Source organism: Balaenoptera ricei, chromosome 3 (assembly GCF_028023285.1).
Source record: "Balaenoptera ricei isolate mBalRic1 chromosome 3, mBalRic1.hap2, whole genome shotgun sequence".
Lineage (NCBI taxonomy): Eukaryota > Metazoa > Chordata > Mammalia > Artiodactyla > Balaenopteridae > Balaenoptera > Balaenoptera ricei.
In genome coordinates, this window is record NC_082641.1 from 63,900,612 (window position 1) to 63,924,363 (window position 23,752).

General features: G+C 42.2%; 1 protein-coding gene across 2 annotated transcripts in view; it reads left to right on the forward strand.

The window, feature by feature from the left end:
• The first annotated feature begins 3,983 nt into the window (after positions 1 to 3,983).
• THBS4 (thrombospondin 4) overlaps positions 3,984 to 23,752 on the forward strand; it is a 51,014-nt gene continuing 31,245 nt past the window's right edge. The window contains exons 1-4 of one of the 2 annotated variants that reach the window (XM_059916651.1): positions 3,984 to 4,357; positions 4,630 to 4,990; positions 10,747 to 10,950; positions 21,955 to 22,202. In XM_059916651.1, coding sequence (XP_059772634.1) covers positions 4,903 to 4,990; positions 10,747 to 10,950; positions 21,955 to 22,202 — 540 coding nt within the window. In that variant the 5' untranslated portion in view covers positions 3,984 to 4,357; positions 4,630 to 4,902. The remainder of the gene's footprint in view (positions 4,358 to 4,629; positions 4,991 to 10,746; positions 10,951 to 21,954; positions 22,203 to 23,752) is intronic. The other variant, XM_059916650.1, reaches the window with a different exon arrangement.

Here is a 23,752-nt window from a genome sequence, read left to right on the forward strand (position 1 = left end):
ACAAAAATAAACTCAAAATGGATTAAAGACCTAAATATAAGACCAGACACTATAAAACTCCTAGAGGAAAACATAGGAAGAACACTCTATGACATAAATCACAGCAAGATCCTTTTTGACCCAGCTCCTAGAGAAATGGAAATAAAAACAAAAATAAACAAATGGGACCTAATGAAACTTAAAAGCTTTTGCCCAGCAAAGGAAACCGCAAACAAGACGAAAAGACAACCCTCAGAATGGGAGAAAATATTTGAAAATGAAGCAACTGACAAAGAATCCCAAAATTTACAAGCAGCTCTTGCAGCTCAATATTAAAAAAACAAACAACCCAAACCAAAAATGGGCAGAAGACCTAAATAGACATTTCTCCAAAGAAGATATACAGATTGCCAACAAACACATGAAAGGATGCTCAACATCACTAATTATTAGAGAAATGCAAATCAAAACTACAATGAGGTATCCCTCACACTGGTTAGAATGGGCATCATCAGAAAATCTACAAACAATAAATGCTGGAGAGGGTGTGGAGAAAAGGGAACCCTCTTGCACTGTTGGTGGGAATGTAAATTGATACAGCCACTATGGAGAACAGTATGGAGGTTCCTTAAAAGACCAAAAATAGAACTACCATACGACCCAGCAATCCCACTACTGGGAATATACCCTGAGAAAACCATAATTCAAAAAGGGTCATGTACCACAAAGTTCACTGCAGCTCTCTTTACAATAGCCAGGACATGGAAGCAACCTAAGTGTCCATCGACAGATGAATGGATAAAGAAGATCTGGCACAATATATACAATGGAATATTACTCAGCCATAAAAAGAAAAGAAATTGAGTTATTTGTAGTAAGGTGGATGGACCTAGAGTCTGTCATACATAGTGAAGTAAGTCAGAAAGAGAAAAACAAACACTGTATGCTAACACATATACATGGAATCTAAGAAAAAAAAAAAAGGTTCTGAAGAACCTAGGGGCAGGACAGGAGTAAAGACGCAGATGTAGAGAATGGACTTGAGGACATGGGGAGGGGGAAGGGTAAGCTGGGATGAAGTGAGAGAGCAGCGTGGACATATATACACTACCAAATGTAAAATAGATAGCTAGTGGGAAGCAGCCACATAGCACAGGGAGATCAGCTTGGTGCTTTGTGACCACCTAGAGGGGTGGAATAGGGAGGGTGGGAGGGAGACGGAAGAGGGAGGACATATGTGGATATATGTATATTTATAGGTGATTCACTTTGTTATAAAGCAGAAACTAACACACCACTGTAAAGAAATTATACTCCAATAAAGACGTTAAAAAAGAAATTCAAGTGGAAAACCTGACATAACTAATGATAGCTTTATTCAAATATCAATTAACAAATATGTATAAAGCTTCTACTTAGCTGTGCCAAATAGCAGCGTGTAATACGAGTAACTTCTCCCACTTCTGAAGAACAGGAGGAGCATAAGCAGGATGGGTATCCCCACGCCCAGCTGCAAAAGAGTTTGAAAAGGTTTATTACTCACATAGGGAGGCTTTCTGGTGAGAGCAGGATGGGCTCCCAAGCTGGTCTGCAGATGGCTTGAGAGAGCAGGGAAAGGAGGCTGGCTTTGGGGTGTTCATGATGATTAGGGGGTGGGGCTGGGGAGAGTGTTCCCATGCATGATGCAGGGCTTGCACAGCACCAAAGGAAGGAGCACCCAGGCTTTCTTATCAAGTTGCTCAGATGTGGGACCAAGAGGAAGGGGAGTGCTGAAGCTTGAAATCTGTCAGCAAACATCAAAAATGGGGCATACTCTGTGTTAACAATAATCAGAAATGGAACGGAACCTAGTATATCAGTTGCTACAATAAGATCGTAATGTTACGATAGTAAACATGGTAAACAACCCCCAAATCTTAATGGCATACAAATATAAATGTTTAAAATAAATAAATAGGGACTTCCCTGGTGGTGCAGTGGTTAAGAATCCGCCTGCCAATGCAGGGGACATGAGTTCGATCCCCGGTCCGGGAAGATCCCACATGCCACGGAGCAACTAAGCCTGTGCACCACAACTACTGAGCCTGCGCTCTAGAGCCCACGAGCCACAACTACTGAAGCCCATGCTCTGCAACGAGAGAAGCCACCGCGATGAGAAGCCCCCACACCGCAACGAAGAGTAGCCCCTGCTCGCCGCAACTAGAGAAAGCCCGCGTGCAGCAGCAAAGACCCAATGCAGCCAAAACTAAATAAATAAATAAATACATACATTTATTAAATAAATACATTAAAAAAAAATAAACGTTTGTTGCTCTCGTGGCTGGAGTCAACAAGACAGCTCTGCTGATCTTGCCTGAACCTATTCACCTGTGTGAGTCAGCTGTGAGCAGATCTCAGCTGGCTTTGCTTAGGGTGACTGTGGTGACTCGGCTGTGCTCCATGTCTCATCCTCCAACAGGCTAGCACAGCCACAGTATCATGGCAAAGGCAGAGGTGGAAGAGCAAGCAAGTCCAATCACACACGTATGTTTTTTACTTCTGCTTGTAGGAGTTTTGCTAAATTCTTATTGACCAAGAAAACTACACGGCCAAGCCTAGAGTTACAGCTGGAAAGCAAAAGATATATAGAGAACAGTGAAGCTTTGGGGCCATTTTTGCAATCTACGGCACAAATGGATTACTAACATATCACAACCTCTTATCCTGCTTTACAGTACCAAGAGAAGGAAAGTCAATTCAATGAGCTACTTACTATCAAGTGCCAGCACTGTACTTGGAATTAGGACTATGAAAATAAATGAGATAGTGTTAAAAAAGAGCTCAGTCTGATATGGGGGAACATTTAAATAAATTAGTACATTATTAAAATAAATTAAAATTCAGTGTAAGTGTTAACAACAGATATTTTAATGAGGTGGCACAGAAAAGACACAGATTAACTCTTTCACCTCCTTTACCATATATTTCACAGCCAATTTAATGAATTTTATTGTAATCAAATTTCCTCTTGATTCTGAGAACATGAAGAAAAAGCTGACTGAGATTCCCCAAAGAATAGCCTCATAAAAATGCAGTCTCTTTAAAAACTAAATCATAAGTTCTATTAGGCTAGCAGAAAGTCATTTGATTCTTTTGTTGCTCAGTTACACTTAGTAGTCATCCAGTTTCAACCAAAATTTATTGTGTGCCTAGCTGTGCAAGCTATTTTGCTGGGAATTTGCTAGGATTTGGGGATGCCTGGCAAAGATGACTAAACAAAGATGACTTAAAAAAAAAATGGTATCTGCCTTCCAAATAACTTAGTCCTACTTACTCCGAAGTCCGTTGCATAAAACATATACAAGCAAAGCCATTGTGCTTAAAGCAGAAGTTGGGAGCCTGGAGCTCCCTCCAACCCAGGCCACTCCTGAGGACACCGTTTAGTCACTTGAAGATTCTCTAGTCTAATCCATCTCACTAGTGTACAGTCACATTGCTGGAAACATGTGCCCTTTGTCTCTTCAGTGCTCTCTTATATGTAGACATATGGTGACCCACTCCATACAGAGACTTAGTGTAATGTGGCATTAAATGAAGCCTGGATTAGAACTATGTTAGACCTCAAATAGAAAGGAGCTCTGAATATAGCTCACAAATTTTCAGGTCATTAGCTGTAAATGGAATCATAATTGGTGAGGGGTTATTCTAGCACAGTTTGGGAATAAGATGATGAGTTAATCTTCCAGCTTATGGCAGATAGCTTCTTAAACTTTGAAATGGAATTCTTTGAGACTTAAAGATAGGGATATAAATACTTTGCTGGATTTTCTCCATTAGTCAAGATTGTTTAAGAGGGAAAAGTTTGCCATTGTTCTGAAATATTTTTTCCTCTAATTAATCCACATTATTTTTAGGGGGCTTTGCCTAGGAGGAAGACTAACTCCTTATGTTCCTTCCCTCTCTTTTAGGTCCTACTCCCATAGCTTTAAACTGTCACTTGGAATCTTTTGGGAGGGCGGAACAGAAGTGGGCAGAGTGTTTGGAAACCGGACTGAAAAATTCTCCATAAAACACTACCATCCTATAAATGGTTCTGTCTGGATGGATTCCTTGAGATGTGTTTTATTTCCATTAAAAACTCAAAAACTTTGAAACATTCACCGTTCACGTCTCAAAACTTGATGGGGAAAATATTCATCATTTGAAGTATTCGAGAAAAGACTGAAGAAATAAAAGAAACCAGTTGTTCTCCGGACCACCTTAGGAGGCAGAAGTTCCCGGAGAGCCTTCAGGGCTCGTTGGGAAGGGAACCCAAGATGGGCGTTAAGAGCCTGACAAAACGATGTTCTTCTGTTTAGAAAAGAAGAGGTGGGGGATGGATGGTGCCCAAAGCTAGCGGGTCAGTGTCACTTTCTTCCTCCTTTGCCCCGCTCTTGTCCTTCTTCTCTGTCCTGCGTGTCCTCACTTTCTCACCAGCCCCCCGACTGCCCATCCTCGCCCTTCGCGTCCTCCTAACCCCCTCGTCCGTCCGGGCCCGGCGACTACGCCCACCCACCCAGGACCGGGTCGGCCCAGGGCTCCTTCCCAGCCCCAGTCCCGAAGCTCACGCCTCTCTCTCTCTCTGCCGCCCACGCTCCCCGCTTCGGCCGCCCCCATACTTCCCGGCCAAAGGGGATCCCAGCCAAGTAGGCCGCCCAGGCCTCGGCCCTCCCCCACCCCGGCCAGCCAGACCGACCATAAAGCGCCCTGCCCCGCCGCCAGCGCACTCAGCTCCGCGGCGCCAGGACGCGAGCACCGCCCCCGACGGCAGCCCGGACGCCGCGCTCGCCTCACCTGCGCTGCGCGCGGGAAGCCCGACCGAGGGGCCGCGCGCTGTCCGCACTCCCAGGCAGGGCCCGCGGAGCCGTGAGTCCCGAGCGCCCGCGGGGAGCCGAAAGAGTCAGCATGCTGGCCCCGCGCGGAGCCGCCTTGCTCCTGCTGCACCTGGCCCTGCAGCCGTGGCTGGGGTCCGGCGCCCAGACCACCCCCCAGGGTAAGTGGGAGCGAGCCGGGGCGGGAGCCACGGGCCAGGGTCCCTCGGTCACGGAGTCCGCCGTCCCGCGCTCCACTTGGGCGAACGGAGGGACCAGCTCCGCGCGCGGCTCGGCCCCTGGCTCCTGGGGCCTCGCTCGGCACCTCTCTGTTTTTTTATTGTGATTGGAAACGATAATTAAAGATTAGAATTTTCGGAGATTAGATTATCCAGCGATGAGACCAATTCCCTGTACAATAGTTTGGGGGATGCAAAACCTATTTTCAGTCTAGGCAAAGACGTGGGGTTTCCAAGCTTACGGTGCGGCCCTAGACCTCGAACACGTCCTGTTTGAAGTAGGGTGAAATCCGAATTCCGTCCCCCGCGGCTCTCTCTGGCCGGCCCTCCACTCAGCCCAGCATCCTAAATCCTTCGACGCGGCAGGAGCGATGTTCCGCCCAGGTGGTCTGAGGCTGATATCCCCAAGAAAGGTGCAGTATTGCTGTATTGCCCTGCCACTTGCCTTTTTCTGCTCCAACTTTGCTGGGACCCCAAAGCCTCCTTTGGGAGTTGGCTTGGTCTCTTGATTCTGGAGGTAAATTGAACTGGAAGGCTGAGAAATGGGTCTTTCTCTACAAAGAGGTTAATAAGTTGATTAATAATTTGAAAAGCCACCTGGATGATCAGTCTTCAAACCCCTTTGTGAGATGGGGTGAAAAGAACTGTTGGGCAGAAAGCACTTAAGCTTAAACAGAATTTTGGAAAGACCAAAAGGAAGAAATTATTTAAGCAAGAAAACATCTTAGGGCTTTAACTGGCTATCCAGTGATGACCTTCATCTGTTTGAATTGATGCCTGGGGTTAATTTTTACTAAGAAAATAAAGCTGGAAGAGACACGCAACTTGAAGTAAAAATTGCTAATTCTAGGAAGGCAGCATGAAGAATGCCTGTGCTGGTGCTCTCCATTCCCTTCCCCTCCCACTGCAGTAATTACCCATTTAAACTTTGCATTTCACCAGATAACTCATTTTGATTCCAGACCAGGTAACCAGAATTGTGTTTTCAGGGGGTACTGAACTGCTTTTAGTTTGGGTTGAAATGTTTAAAATGCTGTACTTTATAGTATTTGTTCATTGTGACCTTGCTTCTAGGAAGGTAAGAAAGGACGCCTTTTTTAAAAATTAATGTATAATTGGCATATAATGTTATATTAGTTTCAGGTGTACAACATAATGATTTGATAATTGTATACATTGCAAAATGATCACCACAATAAGTCCAGTTAACATCCATTGCCACAGGTGACTACCGATTTTTTTCTTGTGATGAGAACTTTTAAGATCTATTCTCTTAGCAACTTTCAAATGTGCAATACAGTACTATTAACTGTAGTCACCATGCTGTACATTACATCCCCATGGCTTATTTATTTTATAACTGGAAGCTTGTACCTTTTGACGTCCTTCACCCATTTCACCCCCACCACTACTACCCCACTTCTGGCAACCATCAGTCTGTTCTCTGTGTCTATGAGCTTGTCCTTTCTTGTTTGTTTGTTTTTGTTTTTAAGATTCCACATATAAGTGAGACCATACAGTATTTGTCTTTGTCTTAATTACACTTACATAATGCCCTCAAAATCCATCCGTATTGTCATAAATGGCAAGATTTCCTTCCTTTTTATGACTAAATAATATTCTATTGTGTGTGTGTATCACATTTTCTTTATTCATTTATCCGTTGATGGACACAGGTTGTTTTCATATCTTGGCTATTGTAAATAGTGCTGTGATGAATAACTCCATATATCTTTCAGAGTTAATGGTTTTGTTTTCTTTGGCTAAATACCCAGGAGTGGGATTGCTGGATCATATAAGGTAGTTCTGTTTTTAATTTTTTGAGGAACCTTCATACTGTTTTCCATAGTAGCTGCCCCAACTTACATTCCCACCAATGGTGTACAAGGGTTCCCTTTTTCCCACCTCCTCACCAACACTTGCTGTTTCCTGTCTTTTTGCTAATAGCCATTCTAACTGGTGTGAGGTGATATCTCATTGTGGTTTTGATTTGCATTTCCCTCATGATTAGTGATGTTGGGCATCTTTTCATGTATATGTTGGCCATCTGTCTATCTCCTTTGGAAAAATGTTTATTCAGATTTTCTGCCCACTTTTAAATATGTTTGGTTGTGATTTTTTGTTGTTTTGTTTGTTCTTGCTATTGAGTTGTATGAGTTTTTTATATATTTTGGATATTAACCCCTTTTCAGAGATGTGATTTGCAGATGTCTTCTCCCATTCCATAGGTTGCCTTTTCATTTCATTGGTTTCCTTTGCTGTGCAGAAGCTTTTTAGTTTGATGTAGTTCCACTTGTTTACTTTTGCTTTTGTTACCTTTGCTTTTGGTGTCAGAAAGGAAGCTTTTTGACACAGTTCAAAAGTTTTCTTATTGCAAACATTATTTAACAGGTTTGAATTCATGGGTATAATATTTTGTGTTATATGAATTCTTGACATTTGAACACACAACTTCATGGTGTGTTGCAGGTATGGATTTTGCTTCTCCTTGGACAGAGCTGCCTGTTTTATGGAGACTTGAAATCAGGCTATACCTAAATTATCTGGTTAATTTAATTGCTGTAGGCGATCTGATTAAGTCAAGTTTCTGATAGATTCTTTATTGAGTTGATTAGTTTGCAATTATCAGCTCAGCTGAATAATTTGCTTATCTCCTTTTTCCTCTGAGCTGCCTTGCTAGTCTTATTGGTAAGTATTCGATTTTCATACAGTGATGGTTGGGCTCATTGGTAGCAGTAATTTCACCTGTAACACTAGAAGGTTGTGCTTAGATCCTGGCGCTATTACTAAAGCGTAATAACATTAGTAGAAATTTGTGGTGACTAATTTCCTTTTCAAAACATTCTCCAAACTCATTACTAACTAATCCCAACTTGGCCTCTTGAGAGTGAAGCCAGTGGATTAGAGGAACCATACAGATTGAAATGCGGTAAATTTAGTTTCAGCTGAATTATGAAGTAATCCTGGTCAAAGCAAAAATCAGGAATACCAAGAGTTTAGTTTTGCATGCAGTTCCCATACTTTTAAACACACATCTCTTTCCTGAAGATGTCTTGTCCTGAATGGAACTTTTAAATATATTGCCTTATTTCCCTTTGCTCCCACTGGTGGAAATGTAAAGTTTCCAGTTCTCTGGAAATTTAAAAATTCTATGCCCCTTTTGAAGTACAGTGGGCAGCAGTCCTCATGTTTGGGGAATGTGGGATGCTAGAAAGAACATAATAGATATTCTGCTTTCCAGCACTGCTAGTATTAAAATCATTATTGTATAAGGTTCTTGATACACATGAAAGAAACAATACAGATCCAATCTGAAGACAGATCGTCTTTTAAAAGGAGTAGACATTCATAAATAACTAGGCTTTTGCCTGTTTGTTTTATAACTTTTTTTCTTACGAAAGCAACACCTGTTCATTGTAAGAAAAAAAAAGAAAAAGAAAATTGGATAAGTAAAAGCAAATGAAATTAAAAATGTATAATTATTCAACCCAGAGATAGCTACTATTCTTGTTAGCATTTTGTCGTATTGTTTTTCAAATCTTTTTCTGGGCAAATACATATTTCAAATGGGGTCATGTTATACATGTAATTTTATCATCTGTCTCCACTTAATATATCATGAGCTTTTTCCCGTATCTAAGTATTCAGCTGCATTACCCTTTTTAATATATAGTAATTTAATATATAGTATTTCTCTTTTTGGGTGGACCAAAATTTATTTATCCAGGGCTCTAATGTAGGACACTTAGTTGTTTCCAGTGTTTTTATACTAAAAATAATTTGTTGAACATTTGCAGTGCCACAGGATGGCTTTGGAGGGCTGAAATCCCTGTAATCTCTGTCAAGCCTTTCTGTCTCTGTTAAGAAGAGACAAAGTGCTGGGCCAGCAAAGGTTCAGGTTTCCCACCTCTTCCAATTAGATTTTCACATAACTCCTTCCTAAATAGAAATTCTAGAATTAACACTGGTGGTGAATCTCCTAAATAAATTACCATGTCATCCATTATTTTCTTAAGATAAATTCCTTTTGTAGCAATGCTAAATCAAAGAGCATATGTGTCTTAGGGCCTTTGATATTGTTATTTAAACTGGCTTCAAAGTGTTTATACCAGTTTAAATCTTACCCACCAGTATATGAGCACCCACTTTCCAGAATCCTCACCAACAGTTGGGTATTATTGTATTTATTGTTTTTCCAATTTGATGGTGAAAATAATACCTCGTTGTTTAAGTCAGCAATTCCTTCATCATTAGTTAAGCATATGAACACTTATATATATACTTATTTGCCATTGTAACTCTTTTTCTGTAAATTGCCTTTTCATGTTATTTACCCATTTTTCTATTAGGATGCTTATTTTATTGATTTGTAAGAGCTCTTTATAAATTACAGATACTATGACCCTTTTTAGTAACCAGATTATTGCATCCAGCAGACAGCTCTGGAGCCTGAAGTTCCTGCAGGCTATGGAATTGTCCAAACGATATTTGCATAAACCAAGAAAAATACTAAGTAACTTCTAGTGCGTATTACCCAAATTTGACCTTTGCCTTTTAAATTAACTGGACATACTCTCTCATAGCTTTCATAAAGTTTGAGAGAAGGTGCTGCTGACTCGATCAAAAGCAACTTACACAAATATAAATGCAGGTTCTAGTTTTTGTAGACCAACTCTATCAGTGAGGTTACAATCAAGAAATAGAAACCACGTTGTATGGTTTTGTTTTGTTTCCACATCGGGATTTCTTCACAGAGAAACACTGGGGCACTGTAAATGCACAAAGGGAACACTTAGGTCTCACAAAGGTAGCAAACTGTTTTGTTGACAGTGTATCTCCTACCATACCCCTGCTTTCTGCTGCATATTCCCTGTGTCACTTATCACTGACCAGGAAAAGACAATTGGCTCCGGTCCAAGAGGCACATGAGAGACCCCAAGGCAGAAATTCACTACTAGGGGCCATAAGAAAAACAATGATTTGGATGCTGTTACCTGCGTCCCCCCCCCCCACCTTATACGTTAAGCCTTTAATATAAAGGCTTTTAGCCTTTATAACTACTTTATTTATTTATTTATTTATTTATTTTTGGCTGTGTTGGGTCTTCGTTTCGTGCGAGGGGCTTCTCTAGTTGCGGCAAGCGGGGGCCACTCTTCATCAAGGTGCGGGGGCCACTCTTCATCAAGGTGCGCGGGCCTTTCACTATCGCGGCCCCTCCCGTTGCGGGGCACAGGCTCCAGACGTGCAGGCTCGGTAGTTGTGGCTCACGGGCCCAGTTGCTCCGCGACATGTGGGATCTTCCCAGACCAGGGCTCGAACCCGTGTCCCCTGCATTAGCAGGCAGATTCTCAACCACTGTGTCACCAGGGAAGCCCCACTTTTAGCCTTTATACTAGCCTCTCCCTAGTGGGAATTTTCAGAGCCACTTCTTCAGCCAAAATGCAATTTTGGGTTTGCAAATTTTGTCTTCTCTTGGGGGCTATAACCTTGTGATGAATACTGTGCTCTATTTCTTCTGGTTCAAATGTCCAGCCACCGTAAGAGTGATGAGGAAGAACTGGCGTGTTTGACAATGTGGAAAAATGATTACAATAACAGTTCACTTCATAGCTTACTGTCAGATTGTCTCCCCTCAAAAAACATGTTTGCCCCAAAGTTAAACCTTTCACTGATTGTTCCTTTCTCCCCATTCTCCGCAGTCTTTGACCTTCTCCCATCCGCCAGCCAGAGGCTGAACCCAGGTGTCCTGCAGCCAGTCCTGACAGACCCCACCCTGAAAGAGCTCTATGTGATCTCCACCTTCAAGCTGCAGACCAAAAGTTCAGCCACCATCTTCGGCCTTTACTCTTCAGCTGACAACAGCAAGTATTTTGAGTTTACTGTGATGGGACGCTTGAACAAAGGTAAGGAGATTTATAGAAATTATTTTCTTAAAAATCCTCTCTGCCTATTCCAGGATTTGGGGTCTACTTTCCTTCAGATGGTTCCATCCACCATTGATTTCAGTTTTCAATACCAAATTCCTCTGATTGTGCATTTACCCGTATAGGGAGGGTGAGTTGATATCGGGAGAAAGAAGGAAGAATAGCTTGCGGCAAAAATGCCCTTTGACATTGTCCGATCCTCGTGTTATTCTGGATCCAGTTCTGGAAGGAACAGGACCCAGGACAGTTTGGCCACTCTGTTAGTCAGCTTGAGCTGCTATAACAAATACCATAGACTGGGTGACTTAAGCAACAGATGTTTATTTCCCACAGTACTGGAGGCTGGTAAGTCCAAGGTCAAGGTGCCAGCAGATTTGGTTCCTGATGAGAGCCTGGCTCTAGACAGCCACCTTCTCACTGTGTCCTCATATGGTCTTTCCTCAGTGTGTGCTGGTGCAGAGAGAGAGAGTGAGCTCTGTCTTCCTTTTCCTGTAAGGACACTAATGCTGTCATGGGGGTCCCACCCTCATGACCTAATCTAAACCTAATTACCTCCCAAAGGCCCACTTCCTAATACCACCATATTGAGGGTTCGGGCTTCAACATATGAATTTGAGGGGAACACACACATTCAGCCTGTAATAGCCACTCACACCATTCTTGTGCTCCCTTAGAAGCATGTGGCTTAGCAGACCTAACTCCTAGCTCTGCAAGCACCTCCCGAACTTGATAGAATATATCTCAGCGGTAGAACAAAATGAACAGCTCTCTTTTCTACCTGTTTTGTGCCAATTTACACAGGTCTGTCACTTGTTTGTTCCCTCTGCTGTCAAATGTTTCACTGTCAAATTGAGTTCCTACATGTACTAAGAAATGACTTCCAAGGAAAAAGGTCACTATTTTTTCATCTCCTTCTCTTCCACCCGTGCCCTGGGGACAACACCTGTTCCTGCTTATTGAGGAATGTGACAGATACGTGTCCATGCTGCCTCATGCTTTTAAAAAAGGAGGACTCGTCCTTCCGGCGAGATTTTTTTATTTCAGTTTGCTCTACAAGGTAGATACTTCTAGTGCTTCAGACTCTCTGAGATTCTAATTGTGATTGAACACTTAAAGCTGCAGGTGTTGGGAGCTGAAAGAAATTCCTAATTCTTAGAGTTCACAGGACTATGGAGTTAAAAGCAAGAACGAATGGGCTTTTGACCCCTCCTTTTATGTCAAGTTCCAATATCCTCCCTCCCTCCTTCCATCTCACTCACAAGTCTGCTTTCTCTGTCTGTTCCTCACGGCCTCTCAGGGGCTGAGGTGCAGTTTCAGACAGTGAAGTGAGTTGGGGACATGGTTCATGATTTAGCAGATGTTTCAACCATTCCTGCTCCCTTGGCCCCGCCTTCAGCCCTGATGGGAGGTAATTTCACCCATCTCTCTGCCTTGGTTCTCACAACCCCATTTTGCCTCACATCTCTTGAAGGAACAGCTCATTGTCTAAGAACCCAGCTACTCAGTTTATCATCTATAAACGCCACCCTTCTTCATCTAAAGGGCAGTAGCTTCTCACTAAATTATTTTAGATGCACTGGAAGGTTTTTCTTTTAGCTCACTCAGCTTAGTGGCTAAAAGGCCCGCTATAGAGCCAAAAACTCTGCTTCTAGATTTAACTCTCTCTGAATCTCACCCTCTATTTCTAAATTGGCCATTGTGGAAAAACAAGCAACTTCCCCCCAGCTGATTCTTTCTGTTCACTCTATAGAGGCCGGGGTAATGCTAGATACATGGGCAGGTAGATGGATAGGGAAGGGGGTTGTTAAGTGCGTTTCCTTTGAAGAATCACCAGTCATGTGAGTCAGCTGTTAATACCAGCTGATCTCCATGTTAAAGGAGAAAAAAAGAGGAAAGGATTGAACACCTTTCCACCTGCCAACCTACTAGAAGAGGTAAAAAGCTCTTAGAAAAAGTATTTTTTAAAAGGAGTCGTAAAAGAATCCAGAGATGACAATTCTCAGAAAACAAAGAGGGATTTATAACAGTATTAGAGTTGAAGAATTTGACACAGAGGAGATTCCCTGGAGCAATAGGAAAAAGGACAGAGATTTGCCATCCCTGGTGAATCGGAAAGTTCTAGGAAGGAGCAGGAGCCCATTGTGACTGGAACAGAAAGAGAAGTCACTGGGTCCATCAGGTCCAGAAAAAGATGCAACATGTGTTTGTGACTCCCCATTGAGGTGTTCGGTGGTGGTGCTGGGCTGCACCCTGCAGGCCTGCAAGTCTTGTTGCCCAGCCTCGAGACCAAAAGAAGAGCCCAGAACAGTGACAGAGACATCAACAGTTTATTGGACAGGGGATCTTACATGTCTGCAGCAAAAGGTCCTGGAGCGACATCCCACTGTATAGACCAGACAGCAGGCAGGACATGGCAGCGATCTTTGCTACTCGGGGGAGAAGGAGGCTACCATGTATGGGGGAATTGACGTCAGGTTGGCTCATCAGTTACCAGGGAAACCGGCAGCTGGGGTACATCCCTTACAGCCCCTCAGGTTAACCACCATCATGAGGGCAGAAGTTTCCCTTTAATAAACTAGCAGGTGGAGGCATTCTGGCCTAAGGATTAGAATAAGCACTTGCCGAAGCAGGAGGCAAGCACGTTCATGTGAGTAGCGAGTAGGTGAAGCAGGGACTGGTCGAGCAGGGGAGTTACAGAGAGCAAGAGACCATCTTCAGTGACCTGACCGTTCAGGGGGCCATGCACACCCGCCATGATTTGTGGAGGGTGGGGGGAAAGCATCTTCCTGGAAGGTGAACCCCAGTCCATTATTCAACTGACAAGGCTCAGCTGATCTTGTCTTTTGTTGCTTTGCGTGGAAAACAGCGAAACAAGAAATCAAGATGTATCTCTCGTGACTTAAAACACCAGAGTAGGAAATAAGACACATCTTTCCCTCTGTTAAAGGTTATGGTTTGGGAGAGGGTGACTGCACAGATGGAATCGAAGAGAGGATTTGGTTGTCTGGGCCTTTGGCGAGCTCCTACGAGAAACTAAAGTGTATTCCATGAAGACTGCAAAGAATGAGTTTGCCACTGAGCTTTCTGTTTCTACCCTCTCACTCTCCAAGTCATCCTACCATGGTCGCCTCATTACTGTTTGCAAAGCGTAACTTGGATCTAGTTATGCCTGACTGCAGAGACCTGTAGTGGCTTCCGATCCCACACTGAATAAGGTGCAATTGCCCAGGCTGGGCATTTAGGTCTTTCTATTGCCTGACTCCCAACGAGCCTTTCCAGTTTATCTGTCCTTCCAACTGTCCGTGCAGCCTGTGCTTCAGCCGGATGGACTAACTGCTGTTCCCTGGACGCACCCACGCTGTCGCTCCTTCTCTGTCCTTTTGCTCTTGCCCTCTGCTTCCCCTGGTGCATGCCCTGCACCATCTCAAGTTACTGAAATCCTACACACGTAAGACACATCTCCAGCTCCTCCCGACACCTTTCTTTATATGACTTTGTACCTCCACAGAAGGTGCTACTCTTCGCTTGCCTTGTATTTGAATTACTTAGAGGTCTTTTCTCCAGTAGGTTATAAGCTCCCCTAAGGCAAGGACTGAGCATCCCTTAACTCACCTTTGTGTATACTGCAGCACGTAGCACAGTGCCCTGTACATAGAAGTGGCTCATGAAGAGACTGGATAGAATAAATGGAGGCTGAGAAGAGTAGCTTTGTTTAAAAAAAAAAAAAAAAAAAAAGACATTGTTGTGGAAATTCTAGATGTATACAATGTCCCACAGTAGGTCTGGCTCGGAATCACTTTTTGAATGAATGAATGTTGAAGACCATTTGGTTGAGGATGTAGAAGGAATACAGATAGTATTTCTGATAGAAATGCTCTATCAGATTATTAACAATACAGTGGTATAGAAATAAGCATTCTATAGAAACCACCTAGCTGGGTAGAAGATATGGTTGGTGATTTTCTTGAATCTGGCATAGAGACAACTCTCCAGTTAGTATACTGAGTTTGAGTCACAATTAAAAGTCTCAGGAACTGTGTCACCATGAATACATCTCTGAATCCCCCTGAGCATCGACTTACTATCTCTAAAGTGGGGATGATAATAGCTACCTCCCAGGTTGATTGCAAGAACTGACTTACATAAAGTATAATAACTTAGACTCTGAAGCTCAATAAAAACTTCAGGTTACTATATTAGATAGATTAGATAGATAGTGAGAGACAGAGACACCTTTCTATTATTTAGGCAACTGTCTTCCAAAAATGATGAGTTGGTGAACTCTTGGCTTACGTTAATGAAAGCTTCACCTTTCAGAAAAAGCATGAGAGGACCGCTTCTTTGGTCTTAATTTGAGAGCCACAGGAAAACAACTTGATGCTGTGGAAATGAAGGGAACTCCAAGAATTAGCAGTAATGACTGGAAAGAGTCAGGCTCCTCAGCCTATGATAGGAGAAGTCAAGTGGTTCAGAGTAGTTGTTCTGAAACGTGCAGGCTAATGAGAGATACAGCTGGAAAGAGATGGAAGAGTTTAAAAGTTAGAATTCTGGAATTCCCTGGCGGTCCAGTGGTTAGGACTCTGAGCTTTCACTGCCAAGGGCCCGGGTTCAGTCCGTGACGGGGGAACTAAGATCTCGCAAGCTGCGTGGAGCGGCCAAAAAAAAAAAAAGTTAGAATTCTAAACCAAATAATGAAGGGGAAAAAATGAGGTGCCTCAAACACTTATAATAATATTTATTTATGGAGCCGTTACAATGAACCAGGGCCGTGCTAAAGGCTCAACGCTCATTTTCCCTTTTAACTTTCACAGTACTCTTATGAGGTACCCTTGAATGAACTCAGTTTTAAAATGACGATATACAGAAAGTGGAAAGAATTTTCGTGAACTTTAGGACAAACCTTCAGAGGGTTGTACTATTATTCATGCATTTTGGGATTTCCTGGAAAAGAAAGCTGGGATTATTTGAAGGCAAATAGGTTTACTAAAAATAAATCCTGCCAAACTTTTTAATGAATTTTATGAAGTCACTCATTATACCTTTCTGAATAATATAAAAAAAGAATAAGCTAGATAAATAGTACTGTTAAGGAGTTGGTAAATTGCCTTATAGCAAAGTATCTAGTGGTTTTTGACAAGGCTCTGTCTTGGGCATTGAACTTTTCAACATATCAGTGACTTAGGTGGAAACATAGTATTTTAACATGTTTGCAGTTGGCACAAAGCTGGAAAAAACAGTTGAACATGTCAGAGGCCATTATCAAGATTTACAGGGTCCTACCTGGCTGACACACAATAGGCCACCATCAGATTAAATTTAACAATAATAAATGTAAATCCGTCCTCTAGGAATGAAAAGTAAATTGTAGACACCCAGGATGTGGAAGACCCATCCTAAGCATTCTAGTCAACAACGTTAAGAACCAAGCAATGTTGAGCACAGTGCCTGGCACTTAGTAGTTGCTCAAAAATGTTTGCTGAATGAATGAATGAATGAACAGATACAGTGATGCAACTTTTTTAAAAGCTTTTTAAATTTTAGGCTTCATTAATACATACGTGTGGCCAGATCAAGGGCACTGATAGTCCCACTGTACACTTAATTGTCCAGCCACATCTAGAATACTGTGTCTAGTTGTGAGCACATTTCACAGGGACACTGTCAAGTCAGAGATTACCTTGAGGAGAGTCACCAAGCCAGCATCCCTCTGGATCCCATTTTTTTTACCACATCACAAGTCAAAAAATTAAAGGAACTGGAGAAATCAAGGAGCCAGACAGAAGACGTGAGAGAGATGAAAGTTGCCTTAAAATATTTGAAGAATATCATTTTGATTGAGGATAAGATTATATCTGTCTATAGTTCTGAAGAGTAAAATTAGGACACACTGGTGGAAGTTGGAGGAAACACATATTGGCTCTGAATTAGGAAAATCTTGGGGAGCAATCCAAAAGTGAAATGGGTTTTTCTGCAAAGTAAAGTTCTTTGTTACTGGAAATGTGCTGGTAGAGACTGCACTTTTACTGAAGGGATTTGTGAAGTGAGATATTAAGCTGGATGACTTATAATGCTAATATTCTGTGGCTCTACTAAGGCTAGAGAGCATTCCATGGGCATTTAAGAAGTTGCTTTGCACCTCTCTCCTATAGGGTGACCTTGGGATTCTGTGCACATTTACAGCTTTGTTACCTACCAGATAGTTGTTTACAGTGATGCCTCATAACTTAGCAAAATATAAAGCCTTTTGCAGATGTTCAATATAACTGCTGTGCTTCCTTTCACTGGATGTTTCTTTGCTCCGTGTGTGTGTGTGTGTGTGTGTGTGTATGTGTATGTGTATTCTGTAAACTTTACATTGGTTTAAACTGCTACAAAAAAATTTCAAAACACACATACTGCATTTATCACACCTGGGAGTCACCCAGAGTACTTTTAGGAAAAGCAGTTTGATGATTTACCTTTTATGTATTTCCAAAGCACTAAAGTTACAAAGACCTTAGCGTATAGGGCATAAAGATTAATGAGTCAAGGCAAACAAGAATATCCGTCACAAGAGACATTAATGGCAAGAAGTCTTTTTTTAATGTACAGTTATTTGGAGAAGAAGAGGAAAGGTTGACAGCAATTACTTTCATCATATATTTAAAAGGGCCACAGAGCAAAGCCATTTGCCAAGCAAAGCAGAAAGCCCGGAATACCTTGCTGAGTTTGCTGCCTGCAGGCCAGGTCACTCTGAATTTCTTTGCCCAAGCAGACAAAATATTATCATTTCCAGTTCTTTAAAGCTGGCAGCCTGCTCCATAGCTTTGATATTCAACACATCATAATATTTTTGACTACCAAGTCCGTCCACTTTTCAAAAAGCACCTTTTGAAACTTTTCCCAAGATAGCAATATTTCAAATCTTCATTGCTTGGGTTTGCTTCTTCATCTTCATCCCCCACCAGTCACTGAGATGGTTTTAATCAGGCCAGGCTGCGTGACTCCTCTGTCAGGCTGGTGCCCAGACATGGAGATGCAGCCATAAAATGAGGCTCCAAACTCTCAAGTACACAAAGATGCTACGTTTAGAAGGAAAAGATTTATGTAAGTAAACTAATAGAAACTGCTCCCCACATTTTTAATAAGATTGTGGATTAAAAAAAATCAGAGTAGATACATGAATACTCTATTTTATCTATTTTTTCATTCAACAGATAGTTATATTTGGTGTTCTCAGATGCTGTGGTGTATGGGAAAATTAGTAAGAAATAGACTGCTTGTCCCAAGAGTTTATGCTTTAGTAGAGAAGATGAGAAATAAACAAATATACTAGTACCTACGTTTGTATAGCAGCTTATATTTTTGCATTTTCTTATTTGACCACCACTGAAAACAAAATGAAATAGGAAGGACAGCTTTTATTGACTCCTTTTAATAGTTTAAGAAGTGGACACTTCAGGCCCAGGGTCACATAGGGATTTAATATCCGAGCCATGACTGGAACCTGAGTCCTGAAAAAGTATACCTAGCAAAGCACCGAGAAAGTGTTAGGGAACATGAATGAGGCAGTAACTTCCAACCCTGGGGAAGATGGAAGACTAGAGGGAGTCTGGTGCATTTGAGCTGGATCTTGGCTTCAGATTTGTAGCAATGATGGAGCAGGAAGGAGAAGAATGGAGAAGAGAACATTCGCACAGAAAGAAAAGGATGAGGGAGGCTGGAGAAGGCTAGAGAGGGGTGAAAATGGGTTGTTAGAACTGGTCGTTCAGCTTGGCTGGTGATCAGCAGAATGGAAGGTGGCAGGAAGGTTGGGCCAGTCCTGGGATAAGTTACATATTAATTAGGGACCGCTAGGGAGCTAATGAATGATTCCATTGGCTCGCTTGTGTGTTGCATTGAAAAGGCAATCATTTGATCAAAACAGTCCTGTAAGAATCTCAAGCTTTCAGTCCAGAAAAACTGCATAGAAAGAGACCCTCAGCAGGAAGGTAAGTAAGGAATCTGGTAGAGAAACCCAGAGATAGAACAAGGTAGAGGCAGAAACACCGTTTGAAGACCTGCAGCCTTCAGTTCTAATCAGAGGAGTTCTTGGTACTCGCCCTGAGAGAGAACAAGGCTGAAATCTCCAAGCAAACTTGTTTCAGTGAGAAGCAAGCAAGAGAATGGAATGTGCCTCAGCTGAAGAAGCAGAGCTGTACCCAGTGACGGTTTTCCTGAGTGCCTTGCTCCCTGGGGTGCTAAGGGGCAGAAGTGGGCTGGAGCCAGGAGAAGACTGCTCCTTCCGGCTTCCAGGCCTGACTTTTCACTCCTTCTGGAGGCAGAAGTGATGTCTTACTGGCTCACTTGTATTTTCCCCTCTGTTTTGCTCCCCTCTGCTCTGTGTATATGTTGGGCTAAGATTGGGCAAGGTGAGCACTGGGAAAGGGGAACCAGAGAGAGGAAGGGAACCATGTCTGCTCTCTCCCCTCCAGTGGTGCTGCTTCTGGAGAAGGTCAGGGAATCTCCCAGGCCGCAGGCTCCTGGGTTGTTGAGGCTGTTTCTAGACTCATTGTGACTGATGGGAAAATGCTGAGTTTTCTGAGCAGGTGCCTGTCGACCCTCTGGGGTAGTCTTACTGCTCTGAAGATTAAGTATAGAAGCACTGAAGTAAGGAGTTTGCAATAAAAAAGAAAAATGAAAAAATGGAAGCCATAAGCAAAATGAAAATTATTGGATCAAGTATGAAGAATGGTAAATGTCAAAGCACTTGATAATTTTCTGCTAACAGACCTTGTGAAGATGGAAGTTTCCATAATTTTTCTTTTCCTTTTTTTCCTCTTGCTCTTGTCACAAGATCTAGAAGCATGAGGAATTTGTCATTTCAGTGCTGCACTGCAACACAAAGCAAGGCAGAAGTATAGTGTGTCCTTAAATGACAGCATGAACACAATGGCAGGTTTGGCTGCCTGCAATAGATGTTAAATTGCTACTCTCTAAACTTTTAAATTTATATGTGAAAAGCTTTCAAGGCAATCATTTAATTATTCATTGGAAGTTTATATTCACAACATTAATGTGTACCTGTTATATATAACGTACTCCACTAGGTACTATTTATAAAATTAAACTTAGCGATTCAGTTATGAAAATAAATCATGGCCCACATGGCCTGGAAGGCCTGCTAAAAGCAGGCAAGAGGCCCATGAAAATATGTTTCCTTTGAATCCCACAGAAATCCCAGGGGAGAGAGACCAAGGGTATTTGTTTTAAGCTGCTCTGTGTATCCTCTTAAATTGTTACTATGAGGAACAGAGGTTGTGGCCATAATGAAAATGAGGAGATCCTGAGTATATGTGTCTATGACCTGGTTGAAGTCTGGTAGTCCAAGTGGTGTTTTCACTGGCCTGTAAAAACGCCAGGGATTTGCAAAACTATTCAAAAAAGTAAAGAAATAGACGTCTTAAAATATTGAATTAGTGCATATATTTGGTTTCATTTTCCCCCTCTTTTGTGTACCTTATGCCTCCAATTTCCAGCCATGCTATTACTATTATAAATTCTCAACAATATTAAATAAAGGGGTAAAAAAACTCTGTTGTATCCCATGTTTAAAATACTTCAAGAATTTCTACTCACGTCTGTTTTCTTTCTCCTCATACCACATTTACTTAAGTCTTACCAATACTTTGCTTCAGGAAACGTAGTAATGTACTACAGCCATAGAAAGGCCTTCTAACCAGTCTGTTCTGTCAGGTCTTACCAATTCTTCTCTCTTGGTAAGCAAGTGGCGGCGACCACATGAGCACGAGAGAAGATCTCCTGACTCCTCAGGGCATCTCTCTACACCACAGACCCTGATGCCAACTGGCCCCCTCCAACCATGGTCAAATGGGAAAGCAAATCTAGTCAGGGTTTAGAAGGGTGGGGAAGTCAACCTAGAAAGTCTAATGTGTTTGGAGGAAGTCTTCAAAAACATCTTTAAAATTTCATAGTAGGGATTATTTTTTCTGGCAATATTGCAACATAAACAGATATTCCTGGCTGGCTACTCCATGGGGCAGCACCAAGTTGGCATTTACACTTCACAGAAGAGGTATCTGAGGAAAGATGGTCCCAGTTACTTGTTATGAATCATACAGACTGACTGTAGCACACTCTGGGTTTATATGTGGAATTCATTATTTCTTTTACTTTTTTGTATTACATAAGTAATGTGTGTTTCTTGTAGAAAAATCAGGCAATGAAAATGAAGAAAAGGAAAAAAACACATCATCCAAGCGCCCAGCAATGACCGTATTAATATTTCCTTCTAATTTTCTGTATATACGTCTATGTACATACCTACATAGTTTTTTCGGAATGAACCTGTACTGACTCATAACCTTTTTTTCACTCAACATAATACTGGGAATGTCTTTTTGTGTAAGGTAGTGGATCTCCCGTGAAGTCCTTCCAAAGGCCTATCCAGGCCTAGCATTCTTTTAGTCATGGAATAAACCACACTCAGTTTCAAATTCTAGTCCTGTCACTTACTGTGTCCTTGAGCAAGTTCCTTCACTTATCTGAGCTTCCCTTTCCTCACCTGTAGTCATTCCAGTTTCATAGGGTTGCAGTGAGGAGAAATTAAGTGTTTACAGCAGTAAAGGGCAGCACCCAGCCCTGTAGTAGCGCTCAGTAAATGTTTGCAAATTAATGAATTCATGCCTTCAGGAGCTTGGATGTTACTTGACTTTTGATGGGTTCTACTTGCTCACTGTACTCATCATTATCTGAAATTATACTGTTTATTTTCAAATTTACTACTTATTGTCTCTCTTCATGAGCACAAAACATTCTCAGCAACAGAGTGGTGGCCAGTGCCTAGAAAAATGCCTGGCACACAAAATGTTGAAAATTTATGGTGCTGACTTACTTGCGTCTTTCCAATGACCCAGCCTCGCCATTGTCACCTGGAGGCTGTGCAGCACAGAATCACGCCCTTTCCCTTTATCTCATTATTCGCTGACCCGTGCTTGGTTCTAGCCATCCTCCGTTACCTGAAGAATGATGGGAAGATTCATTTGGTGGTTTTCAACAACCTGCAGCTGGCCGACGGCAGGCAGCACAGGGTCCTCCTGAGACTGACCAATCTGCACCGGGGAGCTGGCTCTGTAGAGCTCTACGTGGACTGCTCGCAAGTGGATTCCATTCACAATCTCCCCAGAGCCTTTTCTGGCCTCGCCCAGAGTCCTGAGGCTGTTGAATTGAGGACTTTCCAGAGGAAGGCACAGGTAAGAACCCACAAACCATTCTCCAAAGTGGAAAGATGAGTTTCTGAAGCTTCTGCTGAATGCAGAAGAGTGGGCTGAGGTCAAGAGTGGGTCTAATTTTGGCTGCATGTTAGAAACACCTGTGGAACTTAAAAACTGACTGCTAGAGGGCCCACCCTCCAGACAAGTTACATCAGAATCTATAGCGGTGGTGCCTCGGCATCAGTATTTTTTAAAATACTGATTCTAACGTGAAGTCAAAATTGAGAGCTGCTCTTTTAGATGATAAGTGGAGACTTTGGGGATATAATTGTAAAGCAGGAAAGGAATAGCAAAAAGAATAGCAAAAATTTTTAAACTATCTTAGGGCAATAGGATGATCTACTTGTAATCTTTCTATAATGTTATTATATATATATATTTTTTAAAATTTATTTATGGCTGTGTTGGGTCTTCGTTTCTGTGTGAGGGCTTTCTCTAGTTGTGGCAAGCGGGGGCCACTCTTAATCGCGGTGCACGGGCCTCTCACTATCGCGGCCTCTCTTGTTGCGGAGCACAGGCTCCAGACGCACAGGCTCAGTAATTGTGGCTCATGGGCCCAGTTGCTCCGCGGCATGTGGGATCTTCCCAGACCAGGGCTCGAACCCGTGTCCCCTGCATTGGCAGGCGGATTCTTAACCACTGCGCCACCAGGGAAGCCCCTGTTATTATATTTTTAATGAAAGTAAAAAAGAATGATTGGAAATTGCCAAGCACCAGGAACAACATTTTTCACAGGCCTCACTAGAGCATCCCTAACAAAAAGACCCTTATGGCCAACTTAATTCCATGAGGCCTTACAAATCACATCACTTCTGTCTTCCGTTTTATGCCCTGTTGATGGTATTTTTTTTCATCATATCATTGCACCTACTGTAGAAATTGCCACATATGTTTCTCTTAGAATTTTGCACTAGGGGGACTTCCCTGGTGGCGCAGTGGTTAAGAATCCGCCTGCCAATGCAGGAGACATGGGTTCGAGCCCTGGCCCGGGAAGATCCCATGTGCCACAACTACTGAGCCCACGTGCCACAACCACTGAAGCCCGTGCTCCTAGAGCCTGTGCTCCACAACAAGAGAAGCCACCACAGTGAAAAGCCCGTGCACCACAACGAAGAGTAGCCCCTGCTTGCCGCAACTAGAGAAAAGCCCGTGTGCAACAACGAAGACCCAAGGCAGCCAAAAATAAATATAAAAAATAATTAATTTTAAAAAAATTTGTGCTAGGAAATACTTTGTTTCCTATAAATAACTAGTATTCTTTGTCTTTTCCAATTATTACTGTAACTGCTCATCATTCCAGAATTTCATCTGATACAGAAGTCAATCCCAAAATCAATAACTACGTTCATCCACTGTGGCCCATATTGTTGTTTTATATATTGCAATCACTATTTTCCACTTCTATTTCATTATTATATGTTTTAACTAAATTATATGTGCTTTTAGCAAGTTATTCTGAGCCCTTTGTGTAAAGAAGCAGGGTGTAAACAGTAATTTCCATTGTAACTAGGAATGCTGAGAAGTTTTAG